Source organism: Emydura macquarii, unplaced genomic scaffold, assembly GCF_026122565.2.
Source record: "Emydura macquarii macquarii isolate MOO-44397 ecotype Brisbane River unplaced genomic scaffold, CSIRO-AGI_Emac_v2 contig_1483, whole genome shotgun sequence".
Classification (NCBI taxonomy): domain Eukaryota; kingdom Metazoa; phylum Chordata; order Testudines; family Chelidae; genus Emydura; species Emydura macquarii.
Window position 1 is genome coordinate 16,088,556 of NW_027131620.1, and position 23,076 is coordinate 16,111,631.

The window sequence follows — 23,076 nt, forward strand, 5'->3', positions numbered from 1 at the left end:
ACCTTATTGAATTTGGACAAGCCAGGATTTACAAACATAAAAACAAACAATATGTGAAATTATCAGCCCAAAAAAAAAAAAAAAACACACACTTTTTTTTTTTTTTTTTAAAAAGGTACTTAAGACTAAAAGTCCAATCAAACAAAAACTCCCCTCCTCCACAACTTGATCTCAGAGCTGTAATTTATGTGGTCTAGAACAGTGGTTCTCAACCTTTCCAGACTACTGTATCCTTCTCAGGAGTCTGATTTGTCTTGTGTATGCCAAGTTTCACCTCACTTAAAAACTACCTGCAGACAGTATAGGGCTTACAAAGGCTTTTTTTACTTTAAGCTGGCAAGTCTGGAACTCAGTGGTTTCTCTGAAAAAGTTCCATGGGCTTACCCACATACACAGGGTGTGTTGTCTTCAAACATCACTGCAAACATGCCTCCTTCATATTGTTATTTGTCATATTGTTGATAAAAGTTTCTCCGCAAAGAAATCACGAAGCTTGAGGTGGATTGCTATTTGAAGATTTGAATCCAAAAGCAATATATTTACAGAACTGACTATGTTATTTTTCCCCCAGTCATTTTCAATTTCACTGTTGCCACTTCCAACTTTTTTTTTTTTTTTTTTTTTTAAAACAAGATCTATTTTTACATCACAACCGCAGACACACCATGACAACTTCAACCTCATTAACATGTTTGCATGCATGTCTAATACAGTGCGCATACGCACATTACATTACCATATAATAGAGCAGTATAAACAAGGTCGTTGTCTGTATGAAATTTTAGTTTGTACTGACTTTGCTAGTGCTTTTTACGTATCCTGTTGTAAAACTAGGCAAATATGTAGAGGAGTTGGCATACCCTCTAGAAGACCTCTGTGTACCACAGGGGTATGCATACATCTGGTTGGGAACCACTGGTCTAGAATTCTAACTTTTGACCAATGCGTCCACTTTATCTCATATTTCCAGTCTTCACATTAAAAAAAAAAAAATCCCATTAGTCCTCTTAGGAGGATCAAAGTTTGTCATTTGAATTTCCCTTCTCCTTTCCCACCTCCAACCCCCATTTGTAGCTACTGTTTATTCACAACTGTGTTTTCTATCCCAGCATTCAAATTCTTCATCATATATCCCCTTCAATTTGTACCACTTCTGAGGCAGCAGACAACAGTATCACCTAACTTACCATCTGTCACTTGGTGGGACATTAATTTGATTATCAGGACTCCTCCATTCTCCACCCTATTCCAGCATAATGTCCTGAAATCTACAGGAGTAGCATAGCAGTAAAGAAGAATGAACCCTTAAAGATAATAGTTAGCACTATGTAGTATCTTTCAGCCATGTATTTCAAAGCATTTTCTCATTTTAAAGTAGTTTTATTTTAAATTTTACTCAAGTGATGTTGACGTGTTTCAGTAAGATATTTACCACCTCTCCTAGACATAAATTGTCAGATTTTGGAAAACCATGTCTCCCCCCACAGCCTCAACCAACACATCACCAACTTCCCTTCCCATTGTACCTCCATAAAACCCCAAAACAAAGGGCAAACAACATCCCTTACCTCTGTTTCACTGGGTAGTCCCATTCTTGAGAGAGGCAGTAAAATCAAACTAAACATCTTCCAGACTGATACCATGTACTCATACAGCATCATGACACAACAATTTTATCCCACAGAACCAGCAACCAAGGCACCAAAAGAGATTGATGAAAGGGTGCCTGCCACCTTCATTTAATTAGGAAACCTAACTTCATTAACAGAACTTTAAAATGCCTAAGAGATGAGGGATTTGGAGACAAATCTAAGGCTGTATCTACCCTAGTGTTTTTCCTTCAGATTCTCCACCATTGGTAGATCTGAGTCAGTGATAGCAAGAGAGGCAGCAACAACAGAGGTGTGCTACCAGTAGCATTTTAACCAACATGTCATTCAACCCTGCTCAGAAGAGGTCAAGACAATATGGTTAACACCAGTGGCTGCCTGGAGCCCTGACTACAATAATGCTGTTACACATGTTTCCACCACTGGAAAGTTTTTAAGAGAAAGTACAAACTAAGCCTGAAGGAAAGGGCAGATCTGGAGCTGAGAGAATGGATGGAAATGAGGGGCTTACTGGGAAGGAAATAAGGGGGAAACAGATGTGAAAGAGGGCCGGGAAGAGAAGTTGTGGGGATCCAGGAGGAGAAGAGTCAGATAGAATGGGGGCGTATAGATATGGGATCTGGGGGATGAAGCAGAGGGGAACGAGAGAGCATGGAGGGTCCAGAGAGGGAGACAGCAGTAACAGAAGGCTGAACACCATGTGGGAGAAAGGGGGGAGACGAGAGCCGCCGGGGTGCGTTACAAGGCCAGGCCCCTGGGCTAGACAGTAAGCACTGGGGAGGCAGAGGAGCAGGGGCGTGATTCGGAGCGGCAGGCAGAGAAGAGGTAAGAGGAGAACGGGGAAAGCAGAGCAGGGTCAAGACCAGGAGTGGGACAGAGCTGGGCTGAGGCTCGGTCGTTGCCCAGAGAACCCGCAGGGGTGTGGCAGGCATGAGGCGGGTGCTCCGCGCTCAGCAGCCGCAGGCAAACCCCCAACCCTCATACCTCGAACATGAGCCCCAACAGGAGGCCCATAGCCAGACAGGACACGGCGTCTGCATGGTTCTGGATCACGAATTCGTGGCTCAGCACGGCTGGACTCTTGTTCTTCCTCCGGAGCCCCATGATAGTGGTAGCTCCCAGGGGCCTAAGCAGCCGTCCGGCTCCGGGAAGGGGGGTGAGGTGGGTCTTTCTCAACCACCCCCTCACCTCACGCACAGTAAACACCGCCGCCCACAATCCAGATCCAGCCAGTCACATTCCAGGAGACCCACGATTGACAGCTGAGCTGGTTAATCGCGGTGCCGCCTGGAGCTGTGGCTTTGGGGGCGGGGCATAAAACGCCGTTAGATTCTCCGGACGGCTATCGGGGTCCATATGAGTGACACTGACTCCAGCTAATGAGATGAGTCATGGGGCGGAGCCTGAGTGACTCCACCTGCAGTGGGTGGGTCTTTCAGAAGACAAATTAGCAAGCGTCGCGAAGCGACCCTGCAGGGTGGGTGGACGGAGGTTAGAGCTGGGGGGGGGGGGCTGTTTCCTTCGGGGGCGGTGTCTGCCCGCTCACCGCTCTTCTCCGTGTATTTATTGGTGTGTTGAAACAGGCCTTAGTGCACACTGCTCCACCTCAGTACCAGCAAGTAGTGGCTCCATGGAGATGACAGGTCCCACCGCACCATCCTGATTCCCTGTGTTGGGGTGCCCCTTCTGGAGCTAACAGACCCGTCCTAGTGGGAGGTGGCTCCTCCATGGAGAAGGCAGGTTTCCTTTCAACATGCACTGCGCTGTCGAAATTGTGGCTGGGTGGGGCCCAGATACGTGGTGGCTCTCCGACTATGTGACACTCATGAGCTGAGTGGCCTAGCTCTCTGCCTTACCATAGCAGAGGCAGCGATCTGGTCCCAGCCAGCAAGGCTCTGTCTTAAAACAAGCAGCAGGGCAGCCACTACAGAGATAGAACAGCTTTTTCCATCCGTCCTGTTGCTGTCTTCTGGGCTAAATGGCTGTGCTTCCATTGTCCGTGCCATTGCTGACACTCCAACAGACCTGGTTGAAAAATGTGTGTGTGTGAACTGTAAAACTCCTTTCTCAAATTTAGTGAGCAGCTTTCATTCAGATGTCAGTTATCTTCCAAAAATTCACTGAAACTTTTGTGGGTTTTGATGGGCTATAGTGTTGGACAGTAACTCAGACAAAACATTCTGAAACTTCCCATAATGAAATAAGGAAAATCATTGTCAATTGACTGAGAAACAAACAATGGAGTCTGGAAGGGCCATCCTAGAGAAAGGGCTGAGTGAAGAATGGAATCCTTCATCAGTATCTTGAAAGAATACAGGTGACAGGGAAATAAAAGATTTTTTGCCTCATCCTACAATCAGATCTCTGTAGGTAGTGCCTTGAATCCATACTGAACTCCAGCTGACTTCAGTGAAGGGATGTTCAGATGCAAGGATCCATCCACATGGATTAAATTGCAGAACTGTGAATTTAAATGAGTGAAAATTTTCAGACAAGTGTTTGTAGAAAGGAAAAAATCTCTTCAGCAGTTCTAAAGTTAGTATTACTTTTTCTACCATTTATTACTTATCAAATATTGTTTATATATACTAATTAATATAAAAACTTATTTAGGGTTCCTGAAATTCATTATTACTAGACTGAGTAATATTCCTGTGAATACTCAGCTACATTTTTAAATAAATTCAGTTTGGACATGTTCATGCCCCATTTTTGGTCATTGTCAAAGTTTCAGGCATGCATATTCAGAGAAACTGAATTTTATATTTGCACTCAGAGGTATTCACTTCAGAAGTACTTGTATGTTCATTTGCTTCGGAAGCAGAAATAACGTGTTATTTACCCCAACTACCCAAAATCAGTCCAATATTAAGTACTCTCACTGAACTTCATAAATCATGATGAATTTACAGTGAAAAATATTTGCATACTTTTGTTGTGTTACCAATTCTTGTAATTTTATCACAAGTCTTGTGATATTTGATCTTTTTCTTAAAGACCCAGCTCCATCAACTGTAAGAATCTCACGTTTTGTGGAGGTCTTTTTAAGCTGCCATGGTTGTGGAGAAAAAGCTGGGAAAGGTGAGCCACAATGGCTCAAGCAAAGAAAGCAAATAAAAAGACCTAACATTTGTATTATTTTAAAATATTTAAGCTAAATTCATTATTGGGGCAGGGGCTAATTTATGATTTTTGAGCACTTGAGGCTGGCAATCCTTAATATATCTGAGGAAAAGTAATCCATTCAGAGGTTTTCTGCTAATGGAAGAAGAGGCTGAATTTGTGGAATAAATTATTAGAAATTATTTCCTCAGCTATACTGAATATAGCAACAATTTTAAAGTGTAGTCTTGTGAAGTAATACATCTTTAGCATAAAAAACAACTAGTAAACTGGCTTAAAAATAAAGTTCTTGTTTCTGGTCTGAGCAGGGATGAGATTGCTACTGTTGCCATAGAATGCAGAATGATCATGGTCTTTCTGTGAAACTTCACTTGATGCCAAAGCAATTGGTCATATTCTGCTATCCCTGAGTAAGCAGAAAGGACTAATACTGAAATTGTTCTGACATAGTAAAACAATCAGTGACATTTTTAAATGGTAAATTATGGCCTGGGATTCTATAGGCTCTCTCTGATTGGATCCACTTTACCTACTTTATAAATAAAAAGATGGATTTTCTAACTATCAGGCACTACAAATGTAACATAAAATCTATTCATATACAATACTGTCTGCCTCTGACATTATCCCTACGAATAAAGAATGCATTAGCAGAATTGAATTGACAATTTGCTTGATGACAGAATAGATTATATCTTGCTCTTTGTTAACTGTATTGGTTCTAAAAAGAAAAACAGGAAAAGAAACCTGTGTTTTTCCTTAATGTATATGGTAATATTTGACAGATAAAGGGAAGCAGATGATTAAGAAGGTGACATTTTTACCAATATAGGCCCTGCTGCTTCAGCACTCTCTATGTGGGCAAGTCTGTAGACTGATACGAAGACCAATTGATTTCACTGGGTCTTGTGCCAGCTCAGGGATCTACCCTGGCAGAATATTTTGCAGTATTGGAGCGTAACTCTTCTGACCATCTCCACATTTGAATAACCTTATGCTTATTTAAGCTATGCAGAACTGCAGTGTTACCATTTAACAAATAATATGTAATACACTTATATTTTATTATACACAGACATTCGGCAATCAAATGTGGTAAGGAAGCTATATTAAACTGATATTCTTCGTTCATCTTGATATCTTCCACCTATCAATTTTCCTCACATTTGTGAATGAGAAGCGCCGTAAGCCCGAAACCTGAAAACATTTAAGCACACATAACCATTCACATGAGTAGCCCACATTAAACACTACTGGAGTATTTATGTGAGAGTTAAATTACACATGTCAACAAGCATTTACAGAATAAGGCTCTAGATTTTTTCTTCCTAATACATATATGTTGATAAATAATGATAATTATATACCCTTTTCTGTGCTTCTCCGAGATAACTGCAAGAGTATTAATATCCTATTTAATATTTCTCAAATAACATTTTCAAAGACAATCTTACAGTTAAAGCTGTATGGTCACTTTTTTTTAAAGGGACAGTGTTTTTGAAGTTAGTTGATATATGGACCAAAATTTTAATGATGTAGGCCCCAATCCTACAATCAAATCCTCACAGGAATTGCACAAAAGTTCAGTCACATTGATCCAGTTGCACAAAATTTTTTACAGAGGTCAAAGAGAAATATAAAATTCATGTTTAGTCTCAGGACAGTTTCCAGTGAAGTCCCCATTTTGCAACCCAGCATGACAATTGGTAGTTTCAAAAATAGAAGCCTAAAATGTAATTGGTAGGGAAAACGATCAACTTGCTATGCACTTATAGGGGTTACAAGTGGGTTAATGTTAGTGCAGCGTTTCCCCCTTTCCATCAATGTGCCTTAATTGTGACATGCAGTACCAATTAATTCTTAGATCTCTATGTTGAAACTTCTACCAAAAGGTCCAGTTATGATGCTGGTTTGTGATACAGAAACTTATCCAGTAGAAAGTAGATTGAGACTACAAATTCATTTCATGAAGGTAACAAACAGGAATTACATTTTTAGTAATTAAAATCCTTGTCTGCATTTGAACCAGTAGTCTATATATGAAAGCCTCCTAAAGTCATTCCTAGTGCTTGAGTTACTTCCCTTTGAAAAATCTAGTTTTAATGGATCAAAGTGAGGAATTGGTATATTAAGTACACCAATATGGTTTCACAGCAGTAAGAAATTAATGAGCTCTTTCATCCCTCCCTGCCAGAGCAGAATTATTTTCTATTTGTTTTTGTTTCAGAAAACAAGGATTAGCATCCAACATATTTGAAGATATAGCTGCCAGAGGAATTGGGAACAGACTTATTCAACATCATATACTTTATCAGAAAGTAAGTAATAATGTTCATTTCTAATATAATATCTTTTGGTTTGCAAATAATAACTAATGAGGTACTGCAGGACCTTGGCTTTTAACTGTTTCAAGTATTGCTATATATAGTGCTGACTTCTAGAATAAGAGACATTTTGTTAGGTTTAAGGGCTGGAATAAGTGGAAATCTGTTACTCAGGCACTTTTAATATCTTGCCAGAAAGATGATCAGGAATGAGTCCTGAGATTGTTTGTACCAGATGTGAAAGACAGTAGACTATGAGATGAGTTTTATAGTTCAAAGTGTTGCCTTCTTCCCCTCAACTTTTATAGGAGATGGAGCATGTTGCTTCTGCTCTAGCTCAGAGCACATTGCCAGAAGATCTGGAAGTTAATCTTCGAGGTATAGGAATAGTGCTTGGCAGTCACTTTCTGTATTGGGAGTTGATGCATATTACACCTGTACTGAGCTCAGTGAACATTGCTAGAGGGATGGACAAAACTGGATCCCAAAGTGGGTGGGAGTATGGAAATCAGCGATACTGAGAAATGCCAACTTAAGGACTTGATTTTAGCAAGATGGGAGACACTCCCTTAGTGTAATACATACAAGTTCTCATTTCATTTATGGCAAAGAGTGGGCAGTTCAGGATGAGGCAGGCAGGGGTTAAGGTATTGTGCTGTATTTGGGTGGCTCCTTCTCCCCAGCTGAGTTTAAAGGGATTCTAATTAAAAGGTTCAATACTGCTGGTTCTACTGAGTATGTAGCAGGAATTTATGTTGCAGCCAGGTGAGATTGATATATAGTTAACTTGAGTTATTTATTACTCCTCCCTCCCTTGCAAAAAGTATTGCTCTAGTTTCCCTTTTACTCTAAAACTGAGCCAGAGCAATTTCAGGGCAAGTAATCTTTATCATTCACCCATTACTTGTGCAGCAACATTTGCCTTTATCCATTCACTGAGCTTTAGACTCTTATATGTATCTCCTTTCTGAATTATGCTATCACTCTGGTTATATTTTGCACATTTCTTACATTAACATTTGGTGAGCAATGCCTGAGACCAGTTCACGGCTGTTTATGCTACTCTCAAACGAGGTGGATCTGCTTGTTTAAAGAAATAACCCTATGAATTATATTTTTCTAGTCACTGCAATTTTGTATCAACTTACATTTCTAAGTAAAATAAAGGTATGTGCTGTATACACCATAAAAGACTGAATTTGCCCAAATTGGGTGTATGTGTTTAATTAGCAAGATTTCTGTACTCAGTATTTGAAGGAAACACTATACACATGTGTAAGGCATGTAAAAAGAGAAAAATACAAACACAATGGTGGGTTTGTTCTAGTAAAAGTGAAACTGCAGAAAGCTGATTTACCTGCTATACAACTTGACTGCAAGGTTCTGTTCCCCACAGTAGCTGACAATATCATAAGGCTCAGGGAAGGGAAGTGCAATGACCCTCTCTTCCCAGTCTGTATGTAGTCTGCTCTTACAGGAAAATCCTAGAGCCCTGCACTCAGATCTTGGAAGGTAAATAAAGAAGAAAATTAGTTGCAACTATCTTGTTTTAAAACACGTATTTATTTGTATTGCAGTAGTGTATATAGAGGTCTCAGTCCCATTGTGCAAAGCATAATAATTATAAACAAAGAGACACTACCAGCCCCAAAGAACTCTGTTTTATTTAGTTATTGATTTGGGAATCACTCCAGTTAAGTGTTCAGAGTTGTTTGCTTGGACTAATTGCATGGGACTGCTTAAGCACATCCTAATTACTTTTTGGTTAACGTCTTCTTTGCTTCCTCCTTTATAATTTTATAACCCTATAATTTAAGTTTTCTTTGTTGTCAGTTGAACACTCTGAAGCAAAATGAAAAAATACTAACCCTTGATTCTGCAGCTGCTGTTTTATCTTGAGTATCCTCTAAATCAGGGGTGGGGAACCTTTTTTCTGTCAAGCACCTGATGGTGGCCCTGGCGGCGGGGGAGAATTCGGCTTGTCAGCTCAGAACAGAACAATTTGTAGGATCAATGCCTTAGTTTGGAAAGGTCAGTAGATATAAAATACCTCATAGTATAGGGAAGGCCCATCTTTCATTTGTTCTTTCACATACTATTTTCCAGAAAAGCAAATATGAAAACTAAAGACAAAACATTTAAATAAGAGACAAAGATGCATTTTAAACAGCATACAATTAATCCAAGAAATTTGTTTTTACAAGCCATTACTGAGGCAAAGAGCTTAGTTACAGCAAAAGAAAAAAAAAGGGGGCCAGAGTAGATAGATATGAATAAGAACTTTATCTGCAGTTACACTGTAGTGGCTAAAATAAAAATTACAAGAGCCTATCCAGTCATCAGTATTTTGGGAATAAGATAATTGCCAGCTGGAATCTGGAAGGAGTTTTCCCCTCATGGTATGATTTTGCACAACAGGTCAGGGGCAATAGAATTTTTGGTCTTCCCTGGAAGCATGTGGCTTAAGTCACTGCTGGAGAGAGGATTCCTAACTAGATGGACCATTGATCTCTTCCTGTATGTATGGCACTTCCTGCATTTCTACAGTGTATGGGAGACCTGATTAATGGACTGCTCTGCTTTGTAAAGATTAAAATTGTTGCATTGTAGTCATTTAACAAAAAGGCTTCTCAGGTTTTACTGAAGTAGAAGAGAAGTAATGTTTGCAATCTGCAGAAGAGGGATAATAGCCCTTGTAGTCCTAAGTGTACTATAGAATCTTCAGAGGCTTCCTATTTCAGTATTGTACAATCTATGAAGGTCCTGGCAGAACGCAAACAGGATTGATTAGCCTTGCTAAGGCCAAAATGAACCACCTCTGATATTTGTCAGATCTCATATATATCAGAAAGGAATTAATAGACTTACTTCTGAAGTTGTGCTTATGTAGGTAACAATGGAAAAAGTATGTAGGTACAGTTTAAAGCTTCCGATATGCTGTTAAATAAGTGGCTAGTCAGTGGGACTGATATATCAAAAGAAACTTTTAAAACTGAGCAAGGGTTGAAGTCATCTTACTGTAGTGTGTAATTAAATGGTAATTGTAGAAGTTTAAAAAAAGGCAGGGGGTGGGTTCTAGGTTATTGGCAGTCTTTAATGGTGAGAAGTTACCTTGCTGAAACAAAGGAAAACAAAGAGGGAATTTCCAGGCACCAGTTCAGCATCTCCATGTGGTAATCAAAATTGTTGGGTGTTAATCAGCCTGTGCTGTGACTGATACACAGTTTCGCTCACACATCCTCCTTACAAAGCAGGTAGAACAGAGCTTCCTATAGAATCTCCTACTACCCACTTAATAATGGCTCTTGTTCCATCCTGAGGCTCCATTTCTTCCTTCTAGAGGACTGGCTTGGGACTCTCTTCAGAGTCCAGTATCTTTACATTGCTGAAGAGGTGTTTGTTGAGTGACATAAAAAACACACTGCTTTACAATAGTACATTTTGAAAGCCAAATGTTGTCTATTTTTTTGTGATGGGGTGAGTAAGAGAGATCTTAAGTATGAAGGATTTGTAATTTAGCAATAGAATGATTTTTTTAAGTTGGGTTTAAGGGATCCAGAGCAGCATTTCCTTATATAAAAGTCCTTGTTAGGTTCTACATCTTTTTACTGTATCTTTGAAAACAAGTGCTGGATACAACTCTGTGCAAGGAAAATCCCATTGCTTTCATTAGTGTTACAGGGAAAATCTTTGAGATAGAAGGCACAATGTACTTTCATAGGTCCTGGAAAATGTTACTGTTTTGCAACTTTATGTCATGGCAGGATGATGGTTTGAAAGTCCTAGTGCAGAGGGATTATTACTACTCAACATTCATACAGAGTCATACATTGATATAGTGCCTGACAAAATTAGACTAAACCTGTTGCTATCCCAGAGCTTACATTGTTAGGGATCCTAACAAACCTAAAACAAATAACAGATTTAGGTAATGAAATGCAGGGATTACTGATGAAAAAGAAAGATTACTAGAAGATGGCAGTATGGGGAGCAGGAGTAATGGGCACAATGGAGGAGAACAAAGATGTACAATCAATGCAATGTATCCCCTATTTCTGAACCTAATCAGATAGATATTACTGCTATAGGGGAGGTATAAATATACATCTATATCCATGCACATTTGTGTGCACACACATGCTCCTTTTACTGCAGTGGAATATCTCTCTTGGCATGGATTTATATTTGATTTATATTTGAATGAAATGAAATTGAAAGGAACTCTTTCAAAGGTCACTGTCCGATTCAAATACTGTATATAAAATAAGACTTATCTTACAAATAACACCTTAGAAAGCTGAAAATGTAAACAATTCTCATTCATTTTCTGTTATTTATGCTGTTACATTAATTTTTGCATTTCCCTTAGTTTGGATAATAAAAATAAATTAATCAATTACACATTCAGGTTCTAATATATTACTAATATGCTTGGGTTGTACATAATCCTGGGGAAGATTTAAATCCAAACACAGGTATTTTAAGAAAAACAATTAATGAAAACATTTTCATTGCCATTTCATTTTGTAAATGTTTATTTATAAACCCCACATTTTTGGCAAAAGTTGACCTGCCTGTATCCTAGTAATAGCCATTTCCTTTTCCTCTCTACCAGGTTGATAATACACCATTAGAACCTTTGCTAGAAAAGCTATGCTGTGATATCTTCTCACTTTAAAAAATAAATTTGCATATTTCATAAAATGGTTTGCTGTTAAAGCAAATCTGAGTGTGAATTTGAGTGTGTTAACTTTTAATGCCACATCCGCATGCAGAATAACATATCCAAATGTATTTGTGCTAGAGATGAACCATATGAGTCTGAAACAATTGGCCAGTAAAAGATATCAGTTGATCACAAATGAGTCAGGAACTCTTTTTTTCCTTACCATTTTTCTCCCATGATAAATCTCAACTCTCCATTATGTTATATTCTCTCTGACACCCTGAAAGCCTTACAAAAACAAAATTCAAATGGAAAGGAAAGTGTAGTTCTGAGAGCTTTAATTTAGCTCTTGTTGCTAGAGAACTTGCCTATATTATTGATTCACTACCTCACTAGAGCTGTAAATTTGGCCTAGAATTTTAAAAAATATATTACTGGAGTGTCTAGAAAAGACAGCTTTAAAAAAAATTTTTTTTCTATGTATGTTAACAGCATATAATTGACATGTCCAACATATGACGGTTATTTACAAATTTGTTAATGCTCTCTCCTATCTTTTTTTTAACCACAGATAACTGGCATTTACCCCTCTGTGTTAATAATCTCCAACAGACCCCACAACAGAGTTTCATCTCACAAAGCGACTCCTCTAACCGCACTTCCACCAAGTAAGTTGGGTAATGACACTGGTGTCAGTTTCCTTCAACAAGCTCCTTTTTTGCTTTTATTTTTTGTATCCTTTCCATAAGTAAGTTTTATGTCAGTATAGGAATGGAAGTTTCCCATTGAATTAAAAGGCTATTTTAAATATTTGCTAAAAATAGATACTGAAGTTAGTAATGCTATTTTAGATAGGCCTTCAGGAAGGAACTGTAAAGAAAAAAACAAGAAAGAAAGTAAGCCATTAGCTGTACAGTTACCATTTACTAGCAGTAGTCATTTTTTGTCTCAGTCAAATAGAAGGCTCTGTCTCTACAGGGCTAACAACAGTGTTTAACAACCACCTCTTATGTTAAGACCCAGGCTAAAATTTATTTTACAGCATAACCAGAGTATAACACAAATTGGCACCACCCACCTTGGGTGATGAAACTGTGTTATTACCCAGTTCAGCCAGTGGGGCCAGGAGTTTTATGTAATGAGTTGCTAACATGATATCTAAATAGATAACCCTTGTCTACAAAGACTAATATACCATACTGTGTTATATGTTCTGCTAAGGAGAAACTGATGAGCGGATATCCTTGAGATTGTGAACTAGATCTTTTTAAATCTGATTTTTTTTCTTTTATTTGGGTGGAATAAAATGTCATGCAGATTCCTTAATTTTGAGCTTACTAAAGATTGTTCCAGTAAAATCAAAATTTATAAATGCACTTAATCCTCTCTTGGTAATTTGTTTTGCGGCAGGTTTGCTAGAATCCATATATCAACAGCTCAACATATTGAATTTAATGTTGTTTAGTTATGGAATCAGTTGGTAGTGGTAGCTCAGGTTGCATTTTAAAATGGGTTTACAGTGGGGCATAAATCAATGTTTTTCTCTAAAAATAGGTGTCCAGTTGGTATCGAGTTTAGTTCAGAGCTAGTTGATATGCTTTTTTTATGTGTAGTTTTTGCCAGGTTTCTCTTAATAAATTTGAATTTGGACTGACTTTTTTGAGGGGACTGGGGGAGTGCGGTAATCCATTGTTGATCCCTATCTCTTTTAAAAAATGATATATCTGTACAAAACACTGGCCACTGCTGCTGCATGGGTGTACCTCAGTCTTATTCTACAACAGTCCCTTCTGGGCTAGATCTTTCTGGTAAGAGTCTAAACTAATCTGTTGGAATTAGAAGATGCAGCCGTATCAGCAGGTACACTAGCTGGGCTATTAGTCTACAAAACTGAGTAATTCTCTTAGGCTTGATCTTTATATTGGCATAGCTATATTGGTTAAGGGTGTGAAAATAATACACCACTGACCAATGTGGCTATGCCGACATAACCTCCAGTGTAGACACAGCTATGTCAATGAAAGAGTGCTTCCATTGATGTAACTAATGTTTGGGGAGATGGTGTTACTACACTGGCAGAAAAATCCCTCCTGTTGGTGTAGGCTGCATTTACGGTAGGGTGTGTGCAGGCATAGCTATGCCATTATAGTCTCCATAGTGAAGACATACTCGTAGAGCTTGTCTACATGAAGATGTGCTGCACGCTACAAGGGTGTGATTTCTAAAGCGCACTAACATGTTGTGCATTAATTGGTTTGTGTACATCAGTGATGCCCAGACCTCAGTGGTTCAGAGCAAATTAGCAGTCAAAATCACCCAAAGGAGCCACAGTACTGTGAATTCATTGTTTCATTTACTATTTTTATATATACACACTCTATTATATATATTCTCACACTAAAATGACTGGCCAAGTATTATTATTTTATCAACAATTGGTTAATAACATAATAAAAGCATCCTGATGGGTTAATAACTTAGATTGGTTAATAATTAAATCACTCAGTATTTTAATATCACGTGCAGCAAAGAGCCTCAGGAAACTCATTAAAAAGCTACTCACAAGCTTCACACTGAGTATCACCCTCAGGGTGTAGACCTTCCTGGTGCGCACTAAAAGTTCCCTGTACATTAAAGTGCACTAGGGAACTTTTATTGTGCACCAACAAGTTCTCCACAGACCAATTCATGCACAACAGGTTAGTGCACATTAATCCACTGTGCACATTACTTAGACTTCTGGAGCTGTGACTATGGAAACTGCAAGGGCTTGTGCTCACTGCATTGTTAGTTTGAGCTATGATTTAGGTTTTGTCCCTAACCCAACTCCTTTTCACGCACAATTTACTAGCTTGATTTAAGTGGTGCTTTAAACTCAAACTAGCTGGCCTGTGTAAGGTTGGTTAAAGCTCAAGTTCTGGTGATGCTCAAGATAGTAATGCAGTGCGGATGCAGCAGCTCAAGTTACAACAGCTCAACTGTTAATCCAATCACTGTGATGTTAACCAAATCACTTTATTTAGTTGGAGTGGTGTTTTGCACTGTGTTCACTCTCTTGAGCTAGGCTACCTAGAGTGCAATAACTGGAGTGTACTAATTCACAGCTAAACTCTTGCAGTGAAGACAAGCCATTAAGTAGTTTACAGACTACTTAGGAAGCACTTCTAGCATTGTAGTCAGAAGTGTCACTTAAATCTACTTTATGAACTGTAACTGTTATATCAGTTCAGCTGCCAAAGCAACACAATCATGGTGGTTTCCTAGGGTAGAACAGATTTTGCAGATGTAATGGATGAGAAATTTTCAAAAGCAGAATTTCTGAAACCCACCACCAGTGATAGCTTGATTTGTCTTAATGACACACAGTCATGTCTTGTTTGCCTGTTAAATGGTGACAGGTGCTATTTTGAAGTGTAATAAGGAAAACTACACAATAATGTGTAAATGTGTCTAAAAAAAGACAAAAGGAGTTTGCAAAGAATGCCAAAGATTAAAAAATCAGAGGTGCTTTTCCTATCCTCCATTAAGGAAAAGGCAGGCAGTATCCATAGCTCTCCCATGTCAGTTTGGATCACTATCAGGTTGGTTTCACAAAAACTAATTCTGGGGATGAACACTCTGTCCTCACCTAGCTGTCTCGCAGCACTGGAATAGTATAGTTGCAATACAACCTGTAAGAAATGAAGTGTTTTCTCTTTACAGGAATTTGTGGGCACATCTTCAGTTTTGGCTGGACTGTGTTCATACCTTTTCTCTTCCATCCTCCTGGCCAACACGCCAAGTTCTAACAAAATACAAATCTAAGAACAAAACTCAGGAGAGCAGGGACCAGCTGAGTTTTACCTAGTTTCATATCAGAACCATGAATTTAACATGACTTAGATTCAAAACCATAAAATCAATGACTGTGCTCATTCAGAAATTAATTAACATTAACAAATCTTTGAATTAATGTGGTCTCAGTTTGTAATGCTATTAGAGGAGGTTCTTTGAGGCCTCTGTGCATTCCCACTCTTCAGACAGTGGCCCAGAATCTTGAGGTTGTACGTCCTTGAAAGCTTTATTCATTGGGGCTGCATGAATACCCTCTTGTGGTGTCAAATGTTTGGTGTCCCAGTCACTATGAGACACCTAGAGACCTCAAGGGCTCCCTTGGTGCCAGTCATGTCTGGACTGAGATCCAGAAGGGATTTTAAATGCTGTGCATCCTGCTTTATCTTTCTGAAATTAGATATACATGTCTGGTGCTTGATATGCTTGAGAAAAGCCCATTACCCAGCACAGTGCTAAGTGTGAAAGCCCTTCTGCCTCTCAAGCTTTTTGGAGTAGACTGGGCTGACCCCAGGTTTACCTCACAGAGAAAACATTGAAGGCAGCAGCACAGCCTTCTGTTTGTTCCAGGAAAGGCCCAGAACAGTCAGTGTTTGCAACCAAGCCACAGACTTCCCTGTAGACTAAGCTGTAGCTCCAGCTCTCAGCATTTGCATCAACTTTAGCTGCGGCTCAAATGCAGGATCTTTGAAGGCTTTGATCCTACCCTATCACTGCTGACATAATACAGAGGCATGTGGTGCCCCTTGCACTGAAGCTTTAGTCTAAGACTCCACAAGGGACTTCAGGCAGTTCAGTGCTGTCCAGTGCAGACTCGTCCATATCAACACCCTTATGTGAATATACAGAAGCAATTCTCAGATAACCTCAGTTACTGAGAAGTAACCCTTCTTTTTGTGTTTTGTTGTGGCCATTTCACATAGCACTATTTAACAGATGTGACTCAGTTTCTACATCAGCTATATGCTCTGATGAAAAAACTTCTGGATAGCATTCTCTATGTGCATGTTTATATAATCCTGTTCTGTATATCAAACAGACATTTGTTTAAATAGTTAATGCTTCAAATGAGCTATGGGCAAAACTTCCTTTATTTCGAAGTGAGATCAATGCACTGCTCCTTAAAAGAACACTAGAGGGTGCCACATTTCTATTCAAGTTAGGAAAGGCTGCAGGCAAAATGTTAAATTGTTAAACTCCTGCTCTGTGGCTCCCTTCTAGACATAGGGGGTCAAAAGTATGTTTTGATAATAAGTACAGTAGGGGTAACTAATTATAGTGTAAGTACAAGGGTGGAGGTGGCTTGCTTTTCAGTTTCAGCGCTTGTCTAACAGAATGCCTATGGCAGAAAAAGTCTTTATTTCCATTTCAATTTAAGGATACACTTGAAGATATATTTTTAGTACTTTTTAAAATTTATATTACAGTAATGCCCAGGTTAGGATCAGGGCCCCATTCTGATAGGTGCCATGCAAGCACATGTGAAGACATGAGTCACATGCTACAAAGTGGTTGCAATTTAATGCCCCAACTTGCAAACCACGCTGCACAGTTCTGCCCGCAAGGAGCAGTTTACCAGACTGAGGCCTAAAAGATGAGCATTTATGGGGCAAGACTGGTGCTTATGCAGCAAATATTGCTCTGCCTTTTAATAAAATTACCTAGATTTACAAGTACTCATGAAATCTGTGCACAACAGACAGAAATCTGGAGATTTAGCTGGACAATTATGTAACATTTCATCCTGTTTTCACTGTGCCAAAATCAAATAATGGTAACAAATGTATGCGAGCTAAGCGGATTTTTTTTTAATTTTAAAATGCCTTAAATAATTAAGAAGGAAACAGGAAATGGCCATATCAAAAATTTGCAAAGGAAGATTGAAAAAATAAGCTTTCCCAGTAAAAATCATTGGAAAACAGATTTTCCAGCATTGTCAGGTAAATTTTATAAATATGGTAAAGGGGTAAGATTAAACTAGATGGTAATTTTTTTTTAAATAATGCAGTTATATACTGGTTGGGGTTTTATAGGGTTTTTTTTTTAATTGCATTTGTGGTTATTTAGCTCTTTATGGTCTAACAAACACTGAAACATACCTTCAGTGTGAATTTAATACTAAAGACGTGCCTCATTGCAGCCAAAATCTGCTATTTGTAGAATAGGTATGCCACAGACAGTGGCATTGCAAATTTCCATTCCCGGCCCCTCAAGATACATGAAGACTATTCTGGATGAAAGGAGAATGCAGTCCTGGCCCATTCAATCCTTGCACTCTAGGCTGCTCACAATGGTGTCAGTAACAATTGCAGGGAGCAGACTGAGACTGCTGGTACTCCATGCTATATTTCTCTTTTGTTTTCATTGGATTCCAAGCTTTCATTAACATATCCCTCACCCCGAGATTCTACTTACAAATATCTTGCTTTGAATGTGAACTGATGCATTGCTGACCCTAGCGGAGTGAAACAGTAGCTGAAAGGGCCAAATGTTATCCACCCTCCGTGATGGAAATGGAAAGTCTTAAGTCCAAACAAACCACCATGGATGAGCAGGGCAGGCCATGTAGGAAGACTCAACCTAAAGGAGTCTGGTGGCAAACCAGGAAGAGTACAGAGGAGTGGTCTATTTTAATTTTTATGTCAACGCAGTGACCAAAGGCCTCACTCAGGATCTGGGCTACAAATGTATGTGAACACATGATCCTTATCTTGAAGAACCTTCGGTCTAGGAGGTAGATCCTTCTCTATATGGATTCAAAGGCCCAAACCTCCACAAAGGAGTGCCAGCTATTACTTAAGCCCATGTAGCTAACAATTGCAGCATATTGGTCCTTCATCCATTCCAGGCCAAGGTGATGGGTGGGATGGTAAGAACTACTTTTCCTGCAGCCCGTCTTAGATTTTCTGTGAAAAACCATTTATGTAGGCTTTGCATGGGCAGGGTTTAGCATCTGGTATAGTTGCCAGGTTTTGTACAACTCCATATAACGTTTCATGAAAAGTATTTATTTAATTTGCATAATTACCATATTTGCAAATAATTTGTATTCAACTAAAAATTTTAGCTTATGTGGGACACATCCTGCTCCCAGCAATGGGAGGAGAGGTGGGGAGGGTAGGATGTGGAGCTGCATAAAACATGACACCTGTGGCTGGGGTAGATGGAAGTGTGTCTAGAGATTCTAGGGTAAGTGATGGAGGATGTGGGAGGGTCCTGGGTGTATGGGTGAAGGCAAGATGGTATTTCAGGGCTGTTGGGGTGGGTATTACTCTTCTTATTTGTATTACAGTAGCACATAGGGATCCTTTTCATGGATCAGAGCCTGAGTATGATAGGCACCATACACACAGGTAACAAAGAGATTATCTCTACCCTGACGACTTTACAGTCTAAGTAAGGGTAGCTGGATGTGCAGTGGTCTTTGTGAAGAGGAAGCTGGAGAAGCCTGAGGATAGCACTGGGTCCCAATCTGGCCTGAGTCCTTGCCTTTATTTCATTCTCCTTCCTCTCAATCCAGCAGGGAGAACAGCCAGAAGGGAAGTCTGTGTTTTGGATCTCTGCCCAGCTGAAGGTGGATCTGCATCCCAGTTTGAATGAATGATGTTCAGGGAACCTAGTTTTCTGTGATAAAAACCCCAAAATTCTCCAATTAATAAAAAACATAAAAATCCATGTTTTTCTGCAATTAAAATGAAACGTTGAACTTTAGTTTCCCTAGCCACAATATATATAGATATAAGTTGTACTAGGATGAGCATACATCCCATTTTGGCTGGGACAGTCCCCTTTTAAGTCCTGTCCCCATACATCCTGACTTTTTTGGCAAAACTGGGCATTTGTCCTCTTTGCTCTAGTCAACTGAGTATCAGTTGGCAAGAGCAAACAGGACAAATGCTCAGTTTTGCCAAAAAAGTGGGGTGCACCCCCTAAGGGGCAGGGAGGAATGTTTCGGGGAAGGCAAGCAGTGGTGCCAGGACTTGGGCTGTCAGCCTCTAGGCTTGGGCAGCATCCCGTTTCCACTTTGGGAAATATGGTCACCCTAACTTTCAGTAAAATGTGGTTAATGTATGTTTTTATTTTTTCACAAAATATAAAAGCTAAAGAGTCTCTGCAAAAACGCAAATTCTGCATTTTTCCATGGCAGATGGATTTCTAGGATCCCTGGTGGTGTTTGAGCTAGGCTACAGGGATGCATGAGAGGGCTGACAAATGCATGTCACATGGGTTGTGTGATCCTTGGCTGCCTTGACTTGGTCCAAAGAGGGAGCCTAAGCAGCTCCCAGTAATCTCAGTGGGGGTGTTAACTCTGAAGCATAATGGTGATAATTTAAGTTCAGCATTTTTTTCACTGTTTATCATTTTAGCAAAAGTACCCAGCTACTTTCGGTTTTGTGTGAATTTGAGGATTGGGGCAGTGCATAAGAAGAGTACCTCTGCTTTTCTGTCTGAGCCATTATGACGTTTTATGTGGTTCCTGTCCTCTTGGAACTGAGATAACTATTGCCATTAAAAATTAGGTGTTTTTTTTTTTAATGTTCAAATTCAAAACAATTAATGTAGTTACACTGGCAGTCCTTAAGTGTTGATGTAGTTTTTTTGGTCTACATTTTAAATAGGTGTCTGCCATAATATAGTTAGAGATGGAAGTGCACACAGTAGCATTCCTTTGCATTACATAGTTGTAATGAAATTTAGATAATAGTGTTTGCCTGGATCATGTTTATGCAGGATTAAAATGTTTGAAGAGATCCAATATCCAGGATGAGCTAAATGTTATCTAATTATCTCTTTGCGTTCCATGCAAGGAGAACCAATTATGGTTTACAACTACCTGAGGGCATCCACAAAGACACAGGAGGAATTTCACAACAAGGGCAAAATGCAGGGGGAGAAGCTGAGCTGGAATAGAGAGGTATAAGTCAAAGATGACTTGCATGACAAAAGTGAAAACCAAATTAAATGCCTGTTTCTGTGCTAAACTCATCCCCTACCAGCCTCTGGACAAATGCTGCATAAAAGTGGTTTTGACTTTATTTTTTAATGATTCCCTTCCTCCTCCTCCTCCCCCTCTTTGTGAAATCCTCTTGGTACTTCCTGATTCCCTGACTATACCCCAGAATGTAGCATCTTGTGACCTCACAAATAGCATGCTTTCAATAAGCCTTCTAGTACTTGGTATGTTGCAATTTGCAATATCTTCAGAAACTGGGAAGTATCAAGAGGATTACATGGGGGGAGAAAATAATGTTTTTTAAAAATCAAAAACCACACCACAGATAAACTTCGCTTGTGTTTGAATGTCCCTCAAAGTCTGATAAATAGGACTTTAGTATGGAAATCTGATGGATTCAGTTTTTATTTTTGCTTTGCAGCTCTTTGTAGAGTTACAGTGTTATATGCAACTATTCCTCTGGACCAGGTACAGTCTCTGGCCCTTCCCCACCCCATGTGACTTGTAGTGTTATACAAGCATAATGCAATTTTAAGAACAAAGTAAAATTTATTGAATAAAAAAGCTTGCATACTAGTCACCCAATTCAAGATTGCTACTTGTGTAATCTTGTTAATAAAGGTAGTCATCCTGAGCTACTGTTTGTGTTATCTTATTAGCAAATAGTACAGATACAACACAGTTCACCTCCATATTCTCTTCCCTCTCTGCTTTTCTGCCTCCACCCTTTTAGAACAATGGCTTTGATAAGGGCATAGACCCCTTCACAGCAAGCCCAGCTCTGACATAATTTTTCACAGAGCATTTCATCGTGGTCACCAGGTACCAATTAGTATTAAGGAAGGCTTAACAAACATTGAGTGCAAATCAAACAATGCAATAAAAGAGTGCATCACCATCATCTGCAAAAGGAAACTCCATAGGTACTAAAATTAATATAATTGTGTGTGCACACCCTAGTTAATGGGAGGAAAATGCATGCTAACTGCAGGCCAGCCATTCACATCTGATGCAGGAGACTTGGCTTCATAATAGGGAAAGGCCACATGTGGAAGAAGTGAGGCTTATTCTCAGTTCTACATTGCAAACTCATTATCTTTTTCAGCTCATTCACAAATATGAAAATACAAGGTCCCAGACCCAAGGATTTAGTGTCACTTAGGCATGTGCAATACATTACAAATGCCAGAAAACATGGAAATGTTGGTGGAGATGTTGGAAACTTTATGAAAGTGGTTTTCTGATGTATTTGGTGGAGGAGATGGAGAATGATTAGCACACAGGACATAAAAGGCTTTCCAAGCATGGTGGTGATGAGAGAAGGTGTACAGACCAGAATGGGAGAAAGAAACAAGGGGAGAAGTTAGGAGACAGGATTGGGAGTAGTATAGAGTGAAGAAGAGGAGCTGAGGGAGTGAAGAGCCTTGAAGGTGAGACCAAAGTTTACATTTATTCTTGGTAAAAAAGACAAGAAGCTGGTCAAGTGATTAAAATCGATACTACTGTATTTTGGATAGACTTGAAGCAAGAAGTCCAGAAGGGAAGTGATTACAGAAGTCAAGACAATGTTTGACCAACACATAGAATGAGTTTTAGCGGTAGAGCTGGAAAGGAAAGGACAGATTCTCATGCAAAAATTCCCTTAATGTCTAAAGTCATGACTGATGTATTTGTTTATTTATTTAGCATATAAATCTTGGAATTCCCGAGAGCTGTGGATGAATTGGAGCCTTAATCACCAGCATATAAAATAATTAATTGTAAAACATTGTCAAGAGAGGTACAGAACTTTTCTTAGAAGGACCCACCCAGTATTCTAACACCTAGAGGTACTAATGGAAAATAAGAAAAAAATCAGATGTGCCCTCACACATAGACTAACTAGGCACTGGTAGAATAGCACTGGGGCCAGAGTGTTCACTCACAAACGGTCAGTCCCAAACCACTCTTCTCTGCCTGACGAGTTTCTCCCAGACTTGGATATTCCTGTTTCTGCACAAGGTATCCTGTTAAGTGCAGTAAAAGTCCCCCACTGGACCCCAGAATGCTTTGTACTGATTGGGGCAGCACCTTCTTTAAAACACCACTGCAGCTAGGAATCTAGCATTCTTTGGGGACTTAAAGATGTCTTTGGCAAATGACTGAGCATGAACAGAGACCTCCTTTAAGAGGAGGACATGAGGCACATTATCTCAATGTACAAAAGTTTGTACTGAGAGCAATTATTCTTCTATGCCTTGCTTTAATAACATGGCAAATACTTTTAACACCTATTACAAACAAAATAATCAGCCTCTCCAGTCTGCATGCATAGGCCATGTTTATATGTAAAGCACTGCAGCGGTGCAATTGTATCGGTACAGCTGTGCCCCTGCAGCATGTGTGGTGAAGACCCTCCATGCTGATGGGAGAGCGTTGTTCCATCAGCAGAAAAAAAAATACCTCCACGAGTGGCAGAAGCTAGATCAGTGGGAGAAGCTTTCCTGCCCACATAGCACAGTGCATATGAGCGCTTATGTCGCTGTAACGTATGTGGGTCAGGGGGTGGAATATTCACACCCCTGAGGA

At 39.4% G+C, this 23,076-nt stretch overlaps 2 protein-coding genes across 4 annotated transcripts in view; one reads left to right on the plus strand and one right to left on the minus strand.

The window, feature by feature from the left end:
• LOC137157120 (translocating chain-associated membrane protein 1-like) overlaps window positions 1–3,041 on the minus strand; it is a 51,916-nt gene extending 48,875 nt beyond the window's left edge. For both annotated transcript variants that reach the window (XM_067554315.1, XM_067554314.1), the window contains exon 1: window positions 2,595–3,041. In XM_067554315.1, coding sequence (XP_067410416.1) covers window positions 2,595–2,714 — 120 coding nt within the window. In that variant the 5' untranslated portion in view covers window positions 2,715–3,041. The remainder of the gene's footprint in view (window positions 1–2,594) is intronic.
• Window positions 3,042–6,658: 3,617 nt separating this feature from the next.
• Window positions 6,659–23,076, plus strand: part of ZMYND8 (zinc finger MYND-type containing 8) — a 113,117-nt gene continuing 96,699 nt past the window's right edge. The window contains exons 1-3 of one of the 2 annotated variants that reach the window (XM_067554321.1): window positions 6,659–6,705; window positions 6,961–7,051; window positions 12,295–12,391. The gene's annotated coding sequence lies outside the window, so the exon portion shown is untranslated. Of the gene's footprint in view, window positions 6,706–6,960; window positions 7,052–9,457; window positions 9,575–12,294; window positions 12,392–23,076 lie in introns of those variants that run through there. The other variant, XM_067554322.1, reaches the window with a different exon arrangement.